The sequence below is a fragment of the Pyrus communis genome, chromosome 11 (assembly GCF_963583255.1).
Source record: "Pyrus communis chromosome 11, drPyrComm1.1, whole genome shotgun sequence".
Classification (NCBI taxonomy): Eukaryota; Viridiplantae; Streptophyta; class Magnoliopsida; order Rosales; family Rosaceae; genus Pyrus; species Pyrus communis.
In genome coordinates, this window is record NC_084813.1 from 25,505,690 (window position 1) to 25,526,060 (window position 20,371).

General features: G+C 37.0%; 2 protein-coding genes and 1 long non-coding RNA gene across 4 annotated transcripts in view; 1 reads left to right on the plus strand and 2 right to left on the minus strand.

Moving 5' to 3' along the window:
* Positions 1–5,497: 5,497 nt before the first annotated feature.
* The window catches only part of LOC137709289 (uncharacterized), a 69,165-nt gene continuing 54,291 nt past the window's right edge, over positions 5,498–20,371 (minus strand). The window contains exon 4 of the mRNA XM_068448377.1: positions 5,498–6,069. Coding sequence (XP_068304478.1) covers positions 5,498–6,069 — 572 coding nt within the window. The remainder of the gene's footprint in view (positions 6,070–20,371) is intronic.
* Positions 6,096–8,607, minus strand: LOC137749477 (uncharacterized). 2 transcript variants are annotated; one of them, XR_011070214.1, is made up of 5 exons: positions 8,263–8,607; positions 8,103–8,158; positions 7,810–8,005; positions 7,650–7,716; positions 6,096–7,500 (listed from the first exon to the last, which is right to left on the minus strand). It is a non-coding gene; the product is annotated as an uncharacterized lncRNA (long non-coding RNA). The 2 variants fall into 2 exon arrangements; XR_011070215.1 differs by lacking the exon at positions 7,650–7,716.
* Positions 10,622–14,607, plus strand: LOC137749476 (protein MAIN-LIKE 1-like). The gene is made up of 5 exons (XM_068489575.1): positions 10,622–10,773; positions 12,030–12,622; positions 12,707–13,126; positions 13,198–13,373; positions 13,612–14,607. Exons 2-3 carry the CDS (start codon positions 12,077–12,079, stop codon positions 12,941–12,943), a joined length of 783 nt encoding a protein of 260 aa, XP_068345676.1. The 5' UTR covers positions 10,622–10,773; positions 12,030–12,076; the 3' UTR covers positions 12,944–13,126; positions 13,198–13,373; positions 13,612–14,607.

Sequence of the window (20,371 nt, forward strand, 5' to 3'; positions counted from 1 at the left end):
ATGGCCGTGGTGTCTATATATATACACATCTATGATTGTCAACATCAAAAGCCATATTTAATAAACCAATTAGGTCATACTTATTGAGTCCATAAGATGATCACAAAATTCACCAAGTGGAAGTTTCTCTTGTGCATGCTCGAGACCGAAAGAATAATATTAGCTTAGGATTGTGGGTTGGTTGGATATTTGATAGTTGGAGCGTATTTTGGAACATGAATATAGATAAAGCCCAACGAAGTGTGGACCTAACGATTAGAGAGGCAATTATTGGTTGATTGAAGATATGCTAAATATATCTTGTAGGAACTTACCTGTAAGCATGCATGCTCATACAAGAATACATAATTAATTATGTGTGGTGTTATCCACACTTATTGTTACTTCTCACACACTTCTTGTTAATTTATATTCCTTTTTTTGTCAAGTCACTCGATCTAATAGTCAAAATTGAAAGGGATATGCAAAAAGTAAAAAATAATGTGGATAACACGATCCTTAATTCGAACATAATGTCATTACATATATAATTCCAAGCTTGCCCTTTTTTGGTTTGGGCTAAGCAGCAATCGGATAGAAGAACAGCGAACTCGCTGAATAGAGTGTACGCCGTGTACAACATCAACGAGTTTTGAAAGATACTTTTGAAAGATAATTTCACATTGCGTGAGTCCTAAGTTCTAAACACATCCATTCCTCAAAACGGAGAATTGAAAATCGTTATACCTGACTGCCATGGTGATTCGATCCAAGAGTTCCATTCCATTTCCAACTTCAATCTCACATTCATAAATATATGATACAAGATCATATTACTAATGAGTTTTATGGTGAAACCTCAAATTTCTTCAAGTTTTCCAATTAAATTATATCTTCTGGAGAACAAATAAAAAGAATTGAACAATGGAGATTTTATTATAGGAACCAAACACTTAATAGTGTGTCCAATGCATACAAGCTTTCTTAGAAGTGATAAACATTACATTACTACAATTACACAATTAATATATCGCATAAACCATCAAGGATTTATGTCCTGTGTTTGATTTTCCTATCGAATACTCGTTCACAATAAGTAGACTTGAAAATCTTAACGAGCAAAGGAAATTGCATCCAAATAAATAAAGTGACAGGTATATTAGCAAGGAAAATGAATGGATAAGTAAACCATGATTTATCCTGAAACATGATGAATAAGGCAGAAGAAAAGGCAACCATCATGGTGGCGATGGAGATCAAGAGTGAGGAAAGGCCTAGTATCATCTTTGTGGGTAAGGATTTGAGGAAATCATCTTCAGTATAACATGATGTAAGGATACCCAAAAATATCAATGCTGAAGTTGCGGAATAAAAGAGCGAAATAGCATCTGAACCTATAAAAACCATAAATACCTTTCCTTTTAAGAATATGGGAAACCCTGTTACTTGGTTGTTTCCACCAGAAACTGTGAATGCTGCAGCAAACATGATTGTAATAATGAGGGCATTGACAACTGTATAAGATTTTGCTGCACTTCTCATCCACCTTTCTCCACCCTCGAGCAACTCCTTGTGTTCCTCGGTAAATAATTGAGGGGGTGTCAAACCATCTTTGTTTAAATTTGAGGCTCCCGAGAGTGGAACCACAATACTCTCTACCTCCTGCATTTCATTGAACAAAAAATTATACATCGTAGTGATATGAGGTGATCATGTTCTTTCAGTAATTATAAAGGAAAAAAAAATGCTTCATTTGATACATGAATAATGAATATAATGAGATAGAATTTATATTATTCTTATACGACAATGGCATGGAACAAAGCGAAAAAGAAGTTAAATTTCAAGGTATTAAGTGACACAATTTGAATTTCGTGAGGTTAAGTATGCGGATTGAATTTCAGGGGTCATAAATGTAATTAAGCGTACAAGAATAATAAAAAATAATTCTAACCTTGTACCATTGCCTTTCTCTCTGCATTTGCAAGGCTGCACCTGCAATACCATCAAGCTTTTTGCTTGCTAATGGAGATAACATCCCCGCATAATGTAGTATGCTGTTGTCGGAATTATCTCTCAAAGTCGTAATGAGATTTCTTTTACCACCCTCGTCTATAAGGTTATAAACATTTTCTTGACGGCATTCAACAGCATAATGAAATATGTTCTTTCCGTCATCTAAGCCTCTGAACAATAATTCTGGTCTGGCTTCACAGAGAATTCTAACGATCTCAACAGTCCCATTTTGGACAGCACTGTATACTGCTTCGTGCACAAGGCCATCCCTCATTTTTTGATGATTTAAAAGTTCTATCACGTCACACATGAAGTACAACATTAATTCTAATTGAACATGGGTCATTTTCAGTTCACGAATGTGGTTGATTCCTGGGTTGACATTCAAAACAATGTTACAACTCACAACCACATTTTTACCAATAAATATATAAATTGATAGTTTCAACAAATGAAAAATAGGAGCTGATTGAATTTGATATGAGAAGTTAATTGTGTGTATAATTTTTCATAAAAAATAAATTAATTAATGTTCACGTACCCAAAAACTCTGAAAGCCTCGATGGAAGTCCCTGTAATAAACCGAAGACTGCGACACAAATTTAAAATCAAACTTTGCTTCCAAAATTGTTTATATGCTGATTAGATGATATTTGGCAATGGCATAAGCAAATTAGAAAAATTAAATACAAATCTTATTTATATGTTGATTAGATGATATATGGCATAAGACTAGCCTTTTGCACGCACTCGTGCATGCTAGAGACCTTTTTTTTAATCACAGGCTTTACGTGCCCCAAAAGATGTATTGCATATGTTACTTTTCATTATAAATGTTAAGAGATATTTACAAATGTATTGTACAAACGAAAGGCTTTTTATTTATCACGCACGTTCCAAAATTTTGTAATGTTTTTTTGTGTTCACCTTGCATAGAGGAATAATTCATATGTTACTCATGCAGCCGTCAAAACAGTCAGTTTTCACTGTTAGTGAGTTAAAGAAAGTGTCCTACATAGTTGAGTGCTTGTTGAGGAGGGCTAGTGCAATAGTGAAAATCAAGCTCCCTTCCCACCTTAGAAACCTGTTTAACTATTGACCCAAAAAAAAAAGCGCCTGTTCAGGATGGGTAGCGCATGTCTCGTCCAACGAGAACAAAAAAGATTAACTGTTAGCCTCTCTGCACGGGTGAATGGCTTTTTCATCGTAACGCGGATTACATATTTTAAATGCATTTATGCGGGTGAAATGTTTTTTTATTTTTTTGTTCCATTATTTTGTTCCATTATGAGACAAATTATAAACAAAAAAAAGTATGTGATAGCCATCTAGTACGTACTATAGCCTAATGATATTCTTTTTTATTTGTAAATAAAAGGTTTTATCTTCGATTTTGAACCATATTATTATGGCTGGCCCAATGTGAATCTTAGCTCACTTTCTCACCCACTTAATGTAAATAATATTGTTTGTTAAAAAAAAATGTGATGATCTCATCGCATAAATTACTAAAATTCAAAAGTTACATTCATTTGTATATGGACTATGTAATTATATTTCTTTAATCAATCGATGCATATTTGTCTTAACAATAAGAATTCATCAAATATTCTGTTTACAAAACCTCGTTAGTCCAAAATTTTAAGCTGTTATTAGATTTAGTTTAGTTTTCTTAATTTTCAATTTTAATTAATTTTTTTTATTTTATGCATTTTTACTCAAAAGTTTAATTTGAATATTTACATATGAAAATCTAATCATTTTCAATGAAAAATAGTTAAAAAAAAAAAAATTATATGTCATCATATATGATACCTATATATCACCTAACTAGTTACTAAAAACAAGGAGATGGATAATTGAAAAAAGTCAACAAAAAAAAAAAAAAACAAAAAGCGCAAAACATATGGAAGGGACTTCAACATATCAAACCATAGTTAAGAGTTTTGAGATGCAACATACCTGTTCTATTCCTTTGATTGCCTTGTTCATTTTCTTGATCTTGAACATCTATACAAAATTCATTGATGGGAGCATACTCTATGTGTATACCTATCAAGAAATACATCTTCCTCGTTCAAAATACTTCTTGCAGATAGTGTCTATGACATAAGACCAATTATGGTAGTACCCATTTGTATAAGAAAATATTAAGGAGACCATCTTATTTGATGGAACAAGCATGCTCTATGTATATATACCTACCAAGAAATACGACTTCCTTATTCAAAATACTCCTTGTAGATAGTGTCTTTGACATAAGACCAAATATGGTTGTAATATGATTTAAGAAAAATATTAAGGAGATCATCTTATTTGAACCACCTTATGAAATTCGTGGAAGGTGACATTTGTAATGCCACTCATAGTGTTGACAAATTTGATGTTAGCAAGAGAAAAGGGAAGATATTACTAACATTTATAGATCCACCGTTCCCAGAATTTGAGCGACATCCCACTACGAAATGCAGAGGGCATACTAGAAATTGCAGATAAAGGCGAGTATATTCCGCGGCCTCGAGTACATGCCATGTCTGGGCTACGACTAAGTAAATGCCAGCCAATATCTATATGTATGTATGTATTTACACCAATTATTATATATATATGCTATATATATATATATATATATACATATAGGGTTTCTCACTTTACTACCCTGAAGTATCATGATTTTTAAAATTTCATGCATCAAGTTTTTTTTTTTCATCCCAGTGTCAATACCTAAGGTGATATTTGTAAGACACTTTCATATCCTAAGGTGATATTTGTAAGACACTTTCATACTTCTGTTAGGTTTTCCATTAGAACCTCTGTTAACGCATGACGTGGCGCCCACGTGGGTTATATTGACATGTGACGCACATTCATTGTCTACGTGGACGCCAAGTCACGCGTTAACTTAGGTTCTGACGAAAAACCTAATAAAAGTTTGAAAGTGTACCACAATCCTCACTTTAGGTATGACACTGAGATGGAAAAAACTTGATGTATGAAAGTTTGAAAACCATGATACTTTAGGGTAGTAAAATGAGAATTACCTATATATATAGGAAAGTGCTATTCACACAATTATTTTTTACCTCAAATGCACATTTGTTAATTTTTTTGTCATTGATCTTCTTCAATCCATTCGATCTAATCGCCGAAAATTGAGGGAGGTGTAGAAATAAAAATGGATGTGTTGATAGCACTACCCTATATATATAGGATCAACACCACATCGAACTTTAACGACCCGAACCATCTATTTTTCAAGTTCCACCTCATAGATCATCCTTGCAAAATATTAGCCAAATTGGAAATATTTAAGATATCTAATCGAGTTCAAAGAAATTAATGAATACTTTGTTATATAAGAAACAATGAAATTTTATCTTGATAATTAAATAGTCAAATGGTTTCGGATTGAATTGAATTTTTGTAAAGATGATCTATGAATCGAGACTTACAAAATAGACGGTTTGAATCGTTGAAATTCAATGTGGAGTGAGTTTCACACTTAATCTCCATTTTTTTTCAAATGGAGATCCATTTGCATAAAAAACCTGTATAATACACACACACACACTGCAGAAAATTTGATTCGGTTAAGAGTAGTTAGGTTACCAAATTGTTTGGCAAAAAGACAAAAGACAAGAAGTTGAGAGCTGTCAGGGCCTTTATCAGCCTCTAGATCTTCGCTAGTGAGAGAGTAGAGGTACCGAACAATATCCCATCGGTCATACATAGCAGCGATGAGAATCGGAATCATTTGGCGGCCCTCTTCGGCAATACCAAGTAGTTTCTTGCTCTTCGTAACCATGCATTTTACCATCTTGAGGTTGTCTCTAGCAGCATAAGCAAGAGCCGTCCAACCATAATCATCTTTAATCTCCAACTGTTCCTCCGTCATCAACTGCACCAGCTCTTCCACTATTTGCTCGTGCCCGAATATTACTGCGTTGTGAAGAGCTGTCCCCAGTGAATCCTTTATTGTTAATGCATTGGGTAGGGAAGGAAACTCATCGGTGCCAGACCATACACCCATCCTTACAGCAGTGAAGAAATCTCGATACTCCCGCCGGATCTCATCTGTAAGGGTACGTATGTAATTAATGTTGACATTTTATACATTATATTAACTACTTTCTTCTTCAATTCTCGTAGAGTAACTTAAAATAACTTACTTCTTAAGTAAATAACATGTTATGACTTTAATCTAATATCTATTTATACTCAACAATCTCTTCACACCCAACTTTTAACTCGATACGCAATACACCCAACAATCTCTAATATTTGGATTTGATATGGTTTTGACATTAAAACCTTTATGTAAAACAGGGATTAATGGGAAAAAAAAAATAATTTTAATTTTAAATAGAAAGATAAAAGAAAATAATGCACAATATACTGATAAACAGGTTAAGTCTCATTCTCTTGGTCAACTAATCATCAAGAGTTGATGGTCACTGCCCCTTGAATTTGATATCAAGGTTTGAGATAAAGCCTTGCAAGCACGTCCATTTATTCATCATGGTTCCACCCTTGATAATTGATCAATAATGAGCGATTATGCATTCCTTACATACAAAGAAAGCAAGAGAACCTTTCATATACATTTAATTCTTTGATTTTGATGATAGATACCTGAGATTTCTTCTTGGTTGTACTCTGGCATGCTCAATCTGTCAATTTATCCAAAGGAAATTTTATTATATGTAGATCATGTGTTTATATATGAATTCAAGGAAAGAAATAGTGAAGCAAGTATAAGAAATAACAACTCACAAGTTTCTTTTTTCTGGGTTGAACTGTGCTTCCAAAGTATCCCAAGCAGCTTTAGCGGTGGTTTTGTCACGGATAGAAGTAAAAGTACGGGGCCCGCAAGAAAGTTGGATTGCATGCAAAGCTTCGGCATTATTCTTCCTCCAAGCCTTAAACTTGGGTTTACCGGTTGTTTCAACAACGTCCCAAAGATCTTTAGAGAGCAGATAGGTTTTGACGTGGACACTCCAATCCTTATAATCGTGCTCTCCGTCGAGGATTTGAGGAACAATTATGGTACTAGACGCAGCTGCCATGCTTCTAAATCTGTCAATTTTTCCAAACCAGATTTTATTAGTTAGATCACGATCATGTATGTGTATGAGAAAATAAAGAAAGAAATACTAAGCCAAGTATAAGGAATTAACTACTTACAATTGAAATGGGGAAGCCTTCAGAAAATGCTTCAGCTTGAACGAGGTGTGCAGTACTCATCAGATGCAGCAAAGCCAAGGTAATTGTAAGATCCCAAGTTAAGGCATCTACTGGTTTTTTTGGTTAGCTTGCATCAGCCGAGTTACACAATGAGAATATAAATCAAGAAAACATAACAAAAGGAGTAAAATATACATGATATTGCGAAATCGGAGGAAATTTGTAGTCGTTACTTGAGTGTTATGTTGTAGTCATTGGAGTAGCGTTCAACCACATCAAACCAAGCATCAGGAGCACTTGCAATAAGCCTATTGAAACATCCTGACCAGTCAAAACTTTAAAAAATTAACCAGAGTTATCAATAATTATGTTTATGGGACTCCATGGAATTCAACCTTAATTGCAGGGCCAGCTGCATCCATTTCATACAGCTCAAGAAATATAACACAATCAAATCAATAACAAAATACCTGAATTCAAAGATAAAGCCGGCGAAGATAGAAATCTTCAAAGTCCTAAACAGATTGGAGCATAACCCTGATTTTTGCAACAAAGCAATGCTTTTTTTAACTTAAAATTACAGGAAAAACTAATCAATAGAAACAAAGTTATGTACAATGATTACGGAACCTGCAAATTGCTAGCACTCCACCAGTCAATGATTTTGCGGAAGAAATCTCTGACTTGGCAGAAAACGAAGAGCAATCCATAGCTGAAGCACGTGGTTGACGCGGTTAAATAAGGGATCGCAATCATTTTTGCGGTGGGACGATTGTCTGATCCAAAAGCAGGAGGATTTAGGAATCATTGTCTCCGCCACATTTTCCTGCAATGAAAATAACAATTGTAACAAAAATCAGATATGTGGATCGAAGGTAAGATTCTAGCATTTTCTCCGTGTCACAATCACTCAGAGCTTTTACCTCAATCGAATCAAATCCAACACCAGCCCGTCACAGCTCGATGATCACTCAGAACACTGAACGCAAAAATCAACAAAATTTCACCATTTAAATTATAATTCGTTTCATATTCTTTAATCCACTAAAAAAGCAAAAAATTAAAATTAAATTTAAAGTGAACCTGGTGGTCGTGGGTGCCGCCGCCGATGAGGAGGTCGAAGGGATTGATTTTAGCTTTTTCGTTGAAAAGCTGGGTTTCTTCTTTTCCTTGCGAATCGGATTCTATTAAAAGTGAACCTGGTGGTCGTGGGTTCCTTCAAAACATTGTTCAGCATTCGCCTGAGGAGAGGGGAAATGGTTTAGAGCGAGGTGTCTCCATTGCTGCTACCCTGTCCATTGAACTTGCTGCAGTTGCTTTTAAGCTTCTCTCCTCTCTGCAAGTCGCATGCCTTCCCCTCACCAAACCCCTCTCTCTCTCCCTCCCCCTCCCTCCTTCCCTCTCCTCCTCTCTGCAAGCAGCATGCCTTCCCACCAAATCCCACACTGAGCCATCGATCCCACCGAATGCAACCCTAACTGACAACAATGCCCACCCAACTCTTACCCCCAACCGTGCTATGTTAACCCTAGACAGGGATTCCCGTCATTCGAACCGATGGCATCTTCGTAAAAAGCTAAAAGCATCCGAGTAGCAATCTTGTAAATAAACTGAAATGTGATCCAAAACACTGTTCATATAAATAGTGCAATTTCCCCTCCTACTTTAGACTAAAGTAATTGGTGATCTGTAGCATTGGCGCTGCAACATATATAGATATACTAATATAGTCAAGGATAAGATATCATATTGTGCTGATAATTTCATTTTGCAATCCAGATTCCCCTTTTCAATACGAAGCTGTACTTTATTTTAGGGATTTGTTATTAGTACTTTAAAAATCTCATTTTGTAGTCCAAACTTTCTATAATTAGAGGAAAAAAAAACATTTGTGAGAAGATGATAATTTAGAGTGCTAATAACTATTTCCTTATTTTATTGATGTACGGATCGACATGGAACAAATTAATCAGCTGTCCCCGTTTTACAATGTCAAGTCTCGTTATTGCAATCTAACTTTAGAAATACTTGAAAATATTAATCAAAGTAGTAAAAATAAAAAATAAACCTTGTATTTTACAAAGAAAAATATGTTATTACCATTTTTTTTAATAATAGTAAGTTGACATGTTATTATACATTCATTTTTATTAATTGAGTAATGTTATACTTACCATATTTTTCATATCACATGAATCTAAGGATTAAAGGAGCAATATCAAGTAAGCCTAGTTGGGAGTTAGAAGCCATTCTTTGCGTACAAATTAATTTAAGGATCAAAGCAGCAATATCAAGTAAGCCTAGCTGGGACTTGGGAATTTAGAAGCCATGCTTTGCCCACAAATTAATCTAAGGATCAAATGAGCAGTATCAAGTAAGCCTAGCCAGGAATTAGAAGTCATACTTGGTGCACAAATTAATTTAAGGATCAAAGAGCATTCTCAAGTAAGCCTAGCTGGGACCTAGGAATTTAGAAGTCATACTGTTTGGACCCAAAATTTAGTTTTTAGGGTCAACACATACTTTGCCTACAAATTAACCTAAGGATCAAAGGAGCAGTATCAAGTAAGCCTAGCTAGGAGTTAGAAGCCATACTAGGCGTACAAATTAATTTAAGGATCAAAGCACCAGTATCAAGTAATCTTAGTGGGGACCTGGGAATTTAGAAGCCATACTTTGCCTACAAATCAATCTAAAGATCAAAGGAGCAATATCAAGTAAGCCTAGCTGGGAGTTTGAAGCCATTCTTGGCGTACAAATTAATTTAAGGATCAAAGTAGTAGTATCAAGTAAGCCTAGCTGGGACCTGGGAATTTAGAAACCATACTTTGCCTACAAATTAATCTAAGGATCAAAGGAGTAGCATCAAGTAAGCCTAGTTGGGAGTTAGAAGCCATACTTAGAGTACAAATTAATTTAAGGATCAAATTAGCATCATCAAGTAAGTCTATCAAAATGACAAAAATACGCTCAATAATAAACAATGGTCCAAAATGATTTGACAAAAAATGAGGGTACTTTCGTCATTTTATCCTTATTTTATGAAATTTTTTCATAGAATGACCAAAATGATTGACGGTGGACAAACTCATGACCACTTCTATTGATTTCAAATCTCATAGATCAAAGTTAGTTATGGTAATCTGAGGTATCATTTTGGCTAAAAAAAACCTTTTTATAATTTGCTCAAGTGGCACTAACCTTCCAAAAACATCGAAACAAGGGATTCATTTCCTCTGAGGATCTTGTGTTTTTTGTGATGCTAGAGATACTAAAATTTTAAATTATGTTTTTCTAGACAATATGATGTGGCAGTTGATAATTAGACTCATTTTTAAATCATTAAAATAAGAATCAAACCATCAACCTCCACATCTTTTGATCAACAAAAAAAAAAATATCTAAAAATTTAATCTCTCTAGCATTTTTTTGTACTTTTTTTTTGTCAAACACGTGCATATTTTTACATTTACCTTTACCCCACGCCAAAACGCAAAGTTTTGATCTGGTCCAAAAAGTTGTGTCTTCGTCCTCACCTAGAACACAGCGCGCGGAATTCTTTTGCAACGAACATCGTTACTGGAGAAGAATCAGGTACGAAACCCGTTTGTTCTATTCAATTTTCCTTCACACCTGTCGATTGGGTTCTTCAAATTTTACTTCGTTTGCTTTGTTTATCACCTTCTGCTCTGCACTTGTTGGTTTCTGTCAATTTGGGGGTTTAGGGTTTCTGTCAAATTTGGGGTTCTGGGTTTCTCTGTTTCTGTCCTTTTGGGGCTTTTAGGTTTCTGAAAAAGTTCAAAATTTTCATCTGCTGTCTGGTTGTGTTAGAACAACAAAATTTTGAAATTCTTGTGGAATGGAACCGTAGAAAATTGGTTACCAAATTAATGTATTACTAATTACATTCACAAGTGGCTAATTAATTGGCTTTTCTTAAACAAGAAATCATTTGAAAGAGCAACAATTTAGCAATTGCAAAGCTGAGCAGTCTGCTAATTGATTGTGTTATACTTGTACCAGTACAACAGGCGCTCCAACTTAGTGGGATAAGGCTTGGTTGTTGTTGTTGTTGTTGTTGTTTATACATACATGAACAATTCCCTTTCTGGCAAAATTTCGATGCCGACGTATGATTAAGTGTAATAGATTCCTTTCAAGTTTCCAGTTATACTACTCCTTTTTTTTGTTAGCAGAACACCACAGAATGATTCCTTGCATATTATTCCACAAAAATGCTTCTGTAATACGAAGCCCTCGTTACTTTTCTTAATTAATTCTAGCTATGAAGAAGGCAAGAAAAACTAAGGAGGCTGCAAGATCATCTAAGAAAAGTAATGCTATTGAGAAACATATTCCGGTACATCCCCCTGCATCTGCGCGAAGTGAAAGGCTGCCTAATGAGGTATTGTTAGTTTGGGTACATAATAGCATTTTTAGCCAGTTACCTGTTCCATGTTTTCAATCTAAATATCGGATTTGATTTTTGTCAAACGGAACGTGGTCCACTAAGGTGCATGTCCAAGTAGAATACATTGAAAGAAGGGAAATGGCAGGACAAGCAAAACAATAACACTTTTAGGAAGTACATTACAGAGTCCTGTTTGTTACCGCTTCTGGAGTGTACATATCGAATTGTTGATAAGATAGTGGTCTCTGCTTTTGTTGAGTGCTGGCAGCCGGACACTAATACCTTTCACCTACCGTTTGTTAAGATGACCATTACTTTAGACGACGTGTCAAACCTCTTAGGTATAAGAAAAGAAAAAAAAAAAACTTTATGATTGCATAATATCAAAATTGTATCTTTACGCAGATTAAAATTTTACTAATTTCAGTTTCCTTTTTAGGGGTTCCTATCACGGGCAAGGCAATCTCTTTACAAGCAGAAGATGTCATGAGTAATCATGAACTATTGGTAGAGTTATTAGGGGTTAATGACGAGGAGGCAACCGAGGCTTTGAGCGAGTTCAATGAAGAATATGTGACTCTTTCTTGGTTACGAAAACGTTTTGAAGGTGTGAGTGATACAGACTCAACGGAAGCAAGTAAGTGTCCAGCTAGGGCTTACTTGTTGTACTTGTTGGGATGTACTCTTTTTGTGGACAAAAGCGGGACCAGGGTACATGTTACTTATCTAAGACTACTTAGGGATCTTGATGCTGTAAGAGGCTATGCATGGGGTGCTAGTGCACCAACTTGGTTATATCATCAGTTAGGGCAATCCACTAGATATAAGGTCAAACAAATGAGTGGCTATATGACCTTGTTAGAGACATGGGTGTACGAACACATGCATCTAGTTTGTAGCCCTAATTATGACCAAAATTACTCTGATATTCACCCTCATGCATGTCGTTGGAAGCCACGAACGTCTAGTGGAACCACGACACATGACTTGCAGAAGATGAGGAAAAAGTTGGATTCTTTGACAGCCAACCAGGTACGGACATTTTGGGCGTTACTGATCAAATATAATTTTTAGTGATACCATTATGTCTAATGCATGTATATATATCTTTTTCAGGTCAGCTGGGAACCCTACACATCTCATAGACAAGCACAACCATTTCATGAGATAACATACTTTACTGGGATGTTAGAATGCTTCGATGTTGTTGAGCCCTACTGTCCTGAGAGGGTACTTAGGCAGTTTGGACATGTACAGACAATTCCAAAGGCACTGTGTGTCCTTCCTCGAAGCACAAAAGCAACTCATGCATCAGTTAACAAGGTATTATTTGAATACATTGATGGGATGTGAGATAGGTGGCAGAATCACGTCTTGCATCAAAATAACCGAAGCAGCCCAGTTAGCATTGCATCAGATGTTGTCTCAGGGTACATGAACCGGTACCACAAAGTATCTCGTCCTTATGTCCACAACCCAGCACTTAGTACTTCCTCATTTGACCCACAATGTACCTCTCACACATTATACTATCAGGTAAATATTTCAGTTTGAGTAGAAATTGTTGTCGAAATTGCATTCATGTATTTGGTTATTATTTGTTGCAGGATCGTGTGCAACATATCCTGAACGTCACTAGGCGTGTTGTGGACATGGGGAAGGAGGTTGCATTGAGAGATTTCCCTGATGATGTCTACAATGCAGTTGAGAGCATACAAAACCTTTTAGAGGGTAGAAGTTCGGATGGATGACTATACGCTTAAGCACTCATCAGATTTTTGAAGTAAGCATCTAAAACTGTATTTGGAATCGCACCCAGTTACTTATGGCACAAAAATACAATACAATGAGAGTGATATTTTCATCGTAAAAATCTCTGTATGCGCTTTACATTCCATATAGAAACCTGCACAAAATCAAACCAGAAAAAAATCAAACTTTGAAACTAAGAATGAGATTTTGAGGAAAGAAAGTGTCCGGGAATTTTTTTTTTTGTACTTAAGATTGAAATAATCCAAAAGCAGGGTTGATGGATCCAGTTATGAAGCAGTAGACTCAGAGGGAATGTCAGCACTTTGTACAATAAACCCAAGGAAAAACAGAGCCTACAAGTTTAAGGGAGGTACTCCAAAGTAATCACGGATTGTTTTCCTTTTTAGAGAGGAGGGAGGGTTCAGAACAGAAGACGGGCTGTCCGATGCAGCTTCGGGGGTCTTCTCGAAGGTCTTGCTAAAGTCAGGATCCGACACAGATTGTTTCTTCTGTGACGGGGGAGTACTCATTTTGGGCATACTAATCGGATTTAGTGAATTTGTTTTGTCTAATCCTTCATCGGACGGACACAAATTTCCGGAAACCTTTGAGGTATGCATCGTTGATTCACTCATCAGAAGCTTTCTACACTCTGCTCTTGGGATTGCCATGACTCTTCTTCGAACGGTAGATGGTGAGCTTGTGCTTGGGGAGTAAGAGTAACTATTCTGAGAGTCCCAAATGCGAACCTATCGAGATGAAACATACAAGTGAAAAGTTGAATCTAAAACGTTAAAGAAAATGGCAAATGCATTGTGAAAATTGATGAATGTACAATCTTATATATGAACTGCGACTCTGTCTTGCATACCGTAAAATCATCTGATGACGTCGCCATCTTCCCGACCTCAAACTGGGACCTATTCGAAGTCGAAAAAAGGTTCAGTCTTTTGTCAAGAAATATCGAAAACCAGCAGCATTCGGGTAGGAGAGAAAACATACCAATCTACTGCTGTAACTTCCCTGTCATGGCCTTCCAATACAACGGGATCTTCCTGTGGCTTGTTTACCTGGTTGGCATTGCCAATAGTATCATTCTCGATCCGAGACCAGTAACAATTGATAAACCTATTATCCCTACATGTACTCCAGGTCAGCAAACCACTCCAAGTCAGCAATTCACATCCCTGCAGTTCGAATCATCTAAGTCCCGCTCATCAAGTCAAACTCACAGTTTGGATAACTCAAGGACTCTTCATCTGATAGAGTCTAAGAAGAGATAGGAGAGTCTATCTGATGAAGAGTCCTTGAGTTTGTATTTGTAATTTGAATTCACTTGTAATTTGTTATACGTTCATACTACAACAAACTTATCTTGTAATCTCTATATAATGAAGTCAAAACCTCCCTCATCATTAACTGAGTTGAGCTTATGCAATCAGTCTTTACAACCCTAGTTTAAACTCTTTCATGGTATCACACAGCTAAAGTCTCATGACAGATGAAATTTTTTTCCCTCTCACATGGCTTCTCAATCTTCATCTCCCATTCGCCTCCCAAATGCCTTAAATTTTCTCACAATCAAACTTGATCGTACCAACTACCCACTCTGGCAAGCCCAAATGCTACCTCTCCTCCGCAGCAGAAACCTAGTTTCATTTGTAGATGGAACCAGTCTATGTCCTCCAACCTTCCTGAAAGATGCGGATGGCAACATCATTGAAACAATCAACCCTGACTTCGAAACCTGGATACAACAAGATGCCATTTTCATGTCATGGATCAACTCTTTAGTTCACCCCACCATTCTCGCTGCTTTAATTAGGAAAACTAGCTCCCATTCTACCTAGACAACACTACGTGACCGCTATGCTTCTCAATCAATCGGTTGTCTCCCTTAGCTTTGAAGTGAGTTGATGAATACTCACAGAGGTGATTCTTCCATTTCTGAATTCTTGGATAAAATTAATTGTCTCGCAGATACCCTCTCTCTCTCTGGTGCTCTGTTTCAAACTCCGACATCATTGCAATCATTCTTTACGTACAATGCTTTGGAAGCACTTCTTCTTGGCGTTGAACGAAGATAGCAAATGCATTCTGCATTCACAGCTGACATCGGACCTATTACCTTTGCTGCAATTCGCAATGGAGGTTGTGCACCTGTTACTTTTCGAGGACGTGGATCCTTCTTTGGGTTTCGAGGTCACATCAGTCTCAATGGTGGTCGTGGTTCTTCCTCCCGCCCATGCAACTCACCAAGCTCTCATCATGGGCCTTATCAATGCTCTCAATCTCGCCAACCTGATGGTCTTCTCGGTCATGCTCCCTCTCAGAGTTCTTTTCCTAATGGTCGGATTCAATGCCAAATCTGTAATAGACATGGCCATTCAGCAATCGATTGTTTCAACAGTCTAAACATGTCTTATGAAGGGCGTGTTCCAGCGCCAAAATTTCAAGCATATGTTGCCCGTGCTCCAACAATCCAGAATTGGCTTTTCGATTCTAGAGCCAATGCCCACATCACAAATGATCCAACCCAAGTATCCAATCCTCGTCCTTACAATGGCATTGATCAAGTGAATGGCATAGTCAAAGGAACAGGTTTGAAAATTTCTCATGTTGGTAACACTTGCATTCGTACACCCCAAGCCAATTTTCACCTATCAAACACAATATTTTGCCCTAATGCATCCACAAATGTTACTTCCATTCATCGATTTACCAATGATAACAATTGTTCTCTAACTTTATACCCAAACTCATATCGTGTTCAGGATCTTCACACCGAGAAAATGCTTTTCCACAGCTAGAGTAGAAATGGATTCTACCCCTTCTCAACAGTTTCATCATGCAATAAAGGAGTCTCTACATTCATAGGTGCTAGAGTGTCCAACTCTATTTGGCACTCTAGATTAGGTCATCCATCTTCTCATGTTTTGAAAAGTTTAATTTCTAGGAATAAGTTGCCTATCAATGGTGCTGTAACCAGTGATTTTTGTCAGTCATGCCCCATGGGCAAGAGTCACAAGTTACCTTTTAGTTTGTCTACTTCAAAATCGTCTTTTCCTTTACAATTGGCTCATTCGGATGTATGGACTTCTCCTTCTGTTTCAATTAATGGATTTGAATATTATGTCATTTTTATTGATGATTTCTCTCAATATTCATGGTTGTATCCCTTAAAATTGAAATCAGATGTATTTTCTACATTTGTTGATTTTAAGAAATTGGTTGAAAATATGTTTAACGCCACCATCAAATCCTTTCAAACCGACGGGGGAGGTGAGTATCTTAGGAACAATTTCAAAGCTTTCTTGACTCATCATGGTATTAATCATTGTTTAACATGCCCACATCATCCTGAACAAAATGGAATTTCTGAACGCAAACACCGACATATTGTTGAAACTAGCCTTACTTTTCTTGCACATTCATCGTTACCCACATCTTTTTGGGATGAAGCATTTCATACGGCAAATTATTTGATAAATCATTTACAAGTCTTACATGATGAGTCCCCATTTCAAAAACTATTTTACAAACCTCCTCAATATGATTTCCTAAAAGTTTTTGGGTGTGCATGTTTCCCATATCTTCGACCATATAATACTAATAAGCTTCAATTTAGATCCAAACGTTGTGTTTTTCTTGGCTAAATCAACAAGGTTATAGATGTCTTGACATGTCTACAGGAAAAAAAAAAATTTGTCTCGTCATGTTGTCTTTGATGAAACCTCATTTCCATATAAAGAATCCATTTCTACTATGTCCCTATCATCCCATATAAAGAACCCACAAATGCAAGTCATGTTCCTTTTACATCCTCTTCATCTCAGAGGACAATTCAACCTACTCACTCTATGACAACACGTGCTAAGGACGGGATTCACAAACCTAATCCTAAATATGCATTTATTTCTACTGTCACTAATACTGTGGTTGAGCCTACTTGTTTTACACTGGCTAACAAATATCCCGAATGGCTTACGAACTGGCACATGGTCCTTGGTTCCATTTCTTCCCTCCATTAATGTCATTCCAAATAAATGGATATATAGGATCAAACAACATTCTGATGGTTCCATACAGAGGTATAAGGCTCGACTAGTCGCAAATGGATTTCAACAACAAGATGGTATCGATTATAGCGAGACGTTCAGTCCGGTGGTCACTCATGCAACAATTAGACTCATTCTCTCCATTGCCCTTCACTACAATTGGCCTATCAGACAACTTGATGTTTAGAATGCTTTCTTACATGGTTTTTTAGCAGAAGTCGTTTATATGCGACAACCTTCAGGTTTTGTGGATCCTCAGTTTCCATCACATGTCTGTAGACTACATAGATCACTATATGGTTTGAAACAAGCACTATGTGCCTGGTTTCAATGTTTCTCCCAACATCTTGAAGACCTTGGTTTTCAGGCAACCATAGCACATTCTTCGCTGTTCACATTCTTTAATGGATCCGCTGTTATCTACTTGTTGATATATGTCGACGACATCCTTGTTACGGGTAATAATCCATCACATATATCTCGGCTCATTCAACGACTTGACCAAAAGTTTTCTATGAAGGATCTCTGTCATTTGCATTATTTTTTGGGAATGGAAATTACACGGACATCCACTGCCACGTATTTTTCTCAATCTAAGTACATCTTGGACCTTCTAAAAAATACCAATATGTCTAATGCAAAGCCTCTCACCACTTCCGCTGCAACTGGCCCCAAGTTGAGTCTCTATGAAGAAGAACCTTTGTCAGATGGCACTAATTTTCAAAGTATAGTCGGTGGTCTCCAATACCTTCTTTTCACGAGACCTTATATTGTTTTTGTCATCAATAAGGTCTGCCAATATATGCATTCACCCACCACTGCTCATTGGGCTGCTGTCAAATGCATACTTCGATACTTGAAGGCCACTCATGATCATGACATTGTCTATAAACCTAGTCCTATCACCCTTACTGCATTTGCCGATGCGGATTATGCTGGCGATCCTGACGATAAGCGCTCCACTGGGGGCTATTGCATTTTCCCTCTAGGAGCTCCAAGAACCAGCAAGGGGTGTCTCGCTCAAGCACTGAAGCCTAGTACAGACAACTGGCCCATACGACAGCCACTTTATCTTGGTTTTGCCATATCTTTCGTGACTTGCACCTTTCACTTTCTCCACCAAAGTTATGGTGCGACAATATTAGTGCACTTGCAGTAGCTTCTAATCATGTTTATCAGGCGAGGATGAGACACGTTGAAGTTGACTACCACTATATATGAGAAAAGGTAGTTCGCAAAGAAATACAAGTTGGCTATGTCGCCACTGCTGATCAAATTGCAGACCTTCTCACTAAAGGAATGTCCTCTGCTCGTTTCAGTTATCTCATTTCCAAGCTTCTTGTGCGTCAACACCCACTTAGCTTGCAGGGGCGTGATAAACCTATTATCCCTACATGTACTCTAGGTCAGCAAACCACTCCAAGTTAGCAATCCACATCCCTGCAGTTCAAATCATCTAAGTCCCGCTCATCAAGTCAAACTCATAGTTTGGATAACTCAAGAACTCTTCATCAAATAGACTTTCCTATCTCTTCTTAGACTCTATCAGTTTGTATTTGTAATTTGAATTCACTTGTAATCTATTATACGTTCATACTGTAACAAACTTATCTTGTAATCTCTATATAATGAAGTCAAAACCTCAGTCATCATTAACTAAGTTGAGCTTATGCAATCAGTCTTTACAACCCTAGTTTAAACTCTTTCAACAATAACGCTTTGAAAAACAAATGTTACCTGCCAAATATAGGCATTTCCATCGCTCGAGCCACTGACTATGTGAGCAGCATCGGGGCTAATAACTTGAAAAGTGTTTTTAAGTTAAAATAAATAGATTCAAGTAGAGTTGTCTCCCTAGCAATTTCTTTTTCTTTTTTTTTTCTTTGTCAAACACTTTCATATTTTGACATTTACTTTTACGCCCCACGCCAAAACGCAAAGTTTTGATCTGGTCCAAAATATTGTCTTGATCCTCACGTGGAACACAGCGCGCGGAATTCTTTTCCCGTGAACGTCGTTACTGGAGAAGAATCAGGTATGAAGTATGAAACCCATTTGTTATATTCAATTTTCTTTCATACCAGTCGATTGGATTCTTCAATTTTTACTTCGTTTGCCTTCTTTTTTTTATCATCTTCTGCTCTGCAGTTGTTGCTTTCTGTCAATTTGGGTGTTAAGGGTTTCTGTCAAATTTGAGGTTCTCGGTTTCTCCGTTTCTGTCCATTTAGGCTTTTAGGTTTCTGAACCCTAGAAAATTGGTTACCAAATTAATGTATGGATAAATCAGAAAGGCTGCCTCCTCTAATAAATCAGAGGTGGTTGATGATTCCATAGAGGATAAACCATCCGTTGATGGTGTTGTACGACATCCAAGCTACGGACGATACAAATGTTGGGGCCACCGTCTTAGTTACAGACGATACAAATGTTGGGGCCAACATCTCAGCTACAGACGATATAGACGTTGGGGTCAATGCTGAAGTGATAGAGCCTTTTCCAGGAGGGCCGACAGATACATCATCGCTAAAGAGTTTTAAGAGTCACGTTGCTGCGGCAGTTTGGAATAATGAGGTATTTTTAGTTTGGGTACATGACAACATATTTAGGAACTTACCTGCTCCATGTTTTCAATCTAAAAATCGTATTTGAATTTTGTCAAAAGGAACGTGGTCCGCTAAGGTGCATGTCCAAGTCGAATACAGTGAAAGAATGGAAATGGCAGGACAAGCAAAATAATCACACTTTTAGGAAGTACATTACAGAGTCATGTGTTGTTACCGCTGCTGGAGTGTACGTATGTAAGTATGTTGTGTCAGAACCCTCATTCGTTATACCTGACTGCCATGGTGATTCGATCCAAGACTTCCATTCCTTTTCCAACTTCAATCACATATTCATAAATATATGATCCAAGACCATATTACCAATGGATTTTATGGTAGAACTTCAACTTTCTTCAAGTTTTCCAATT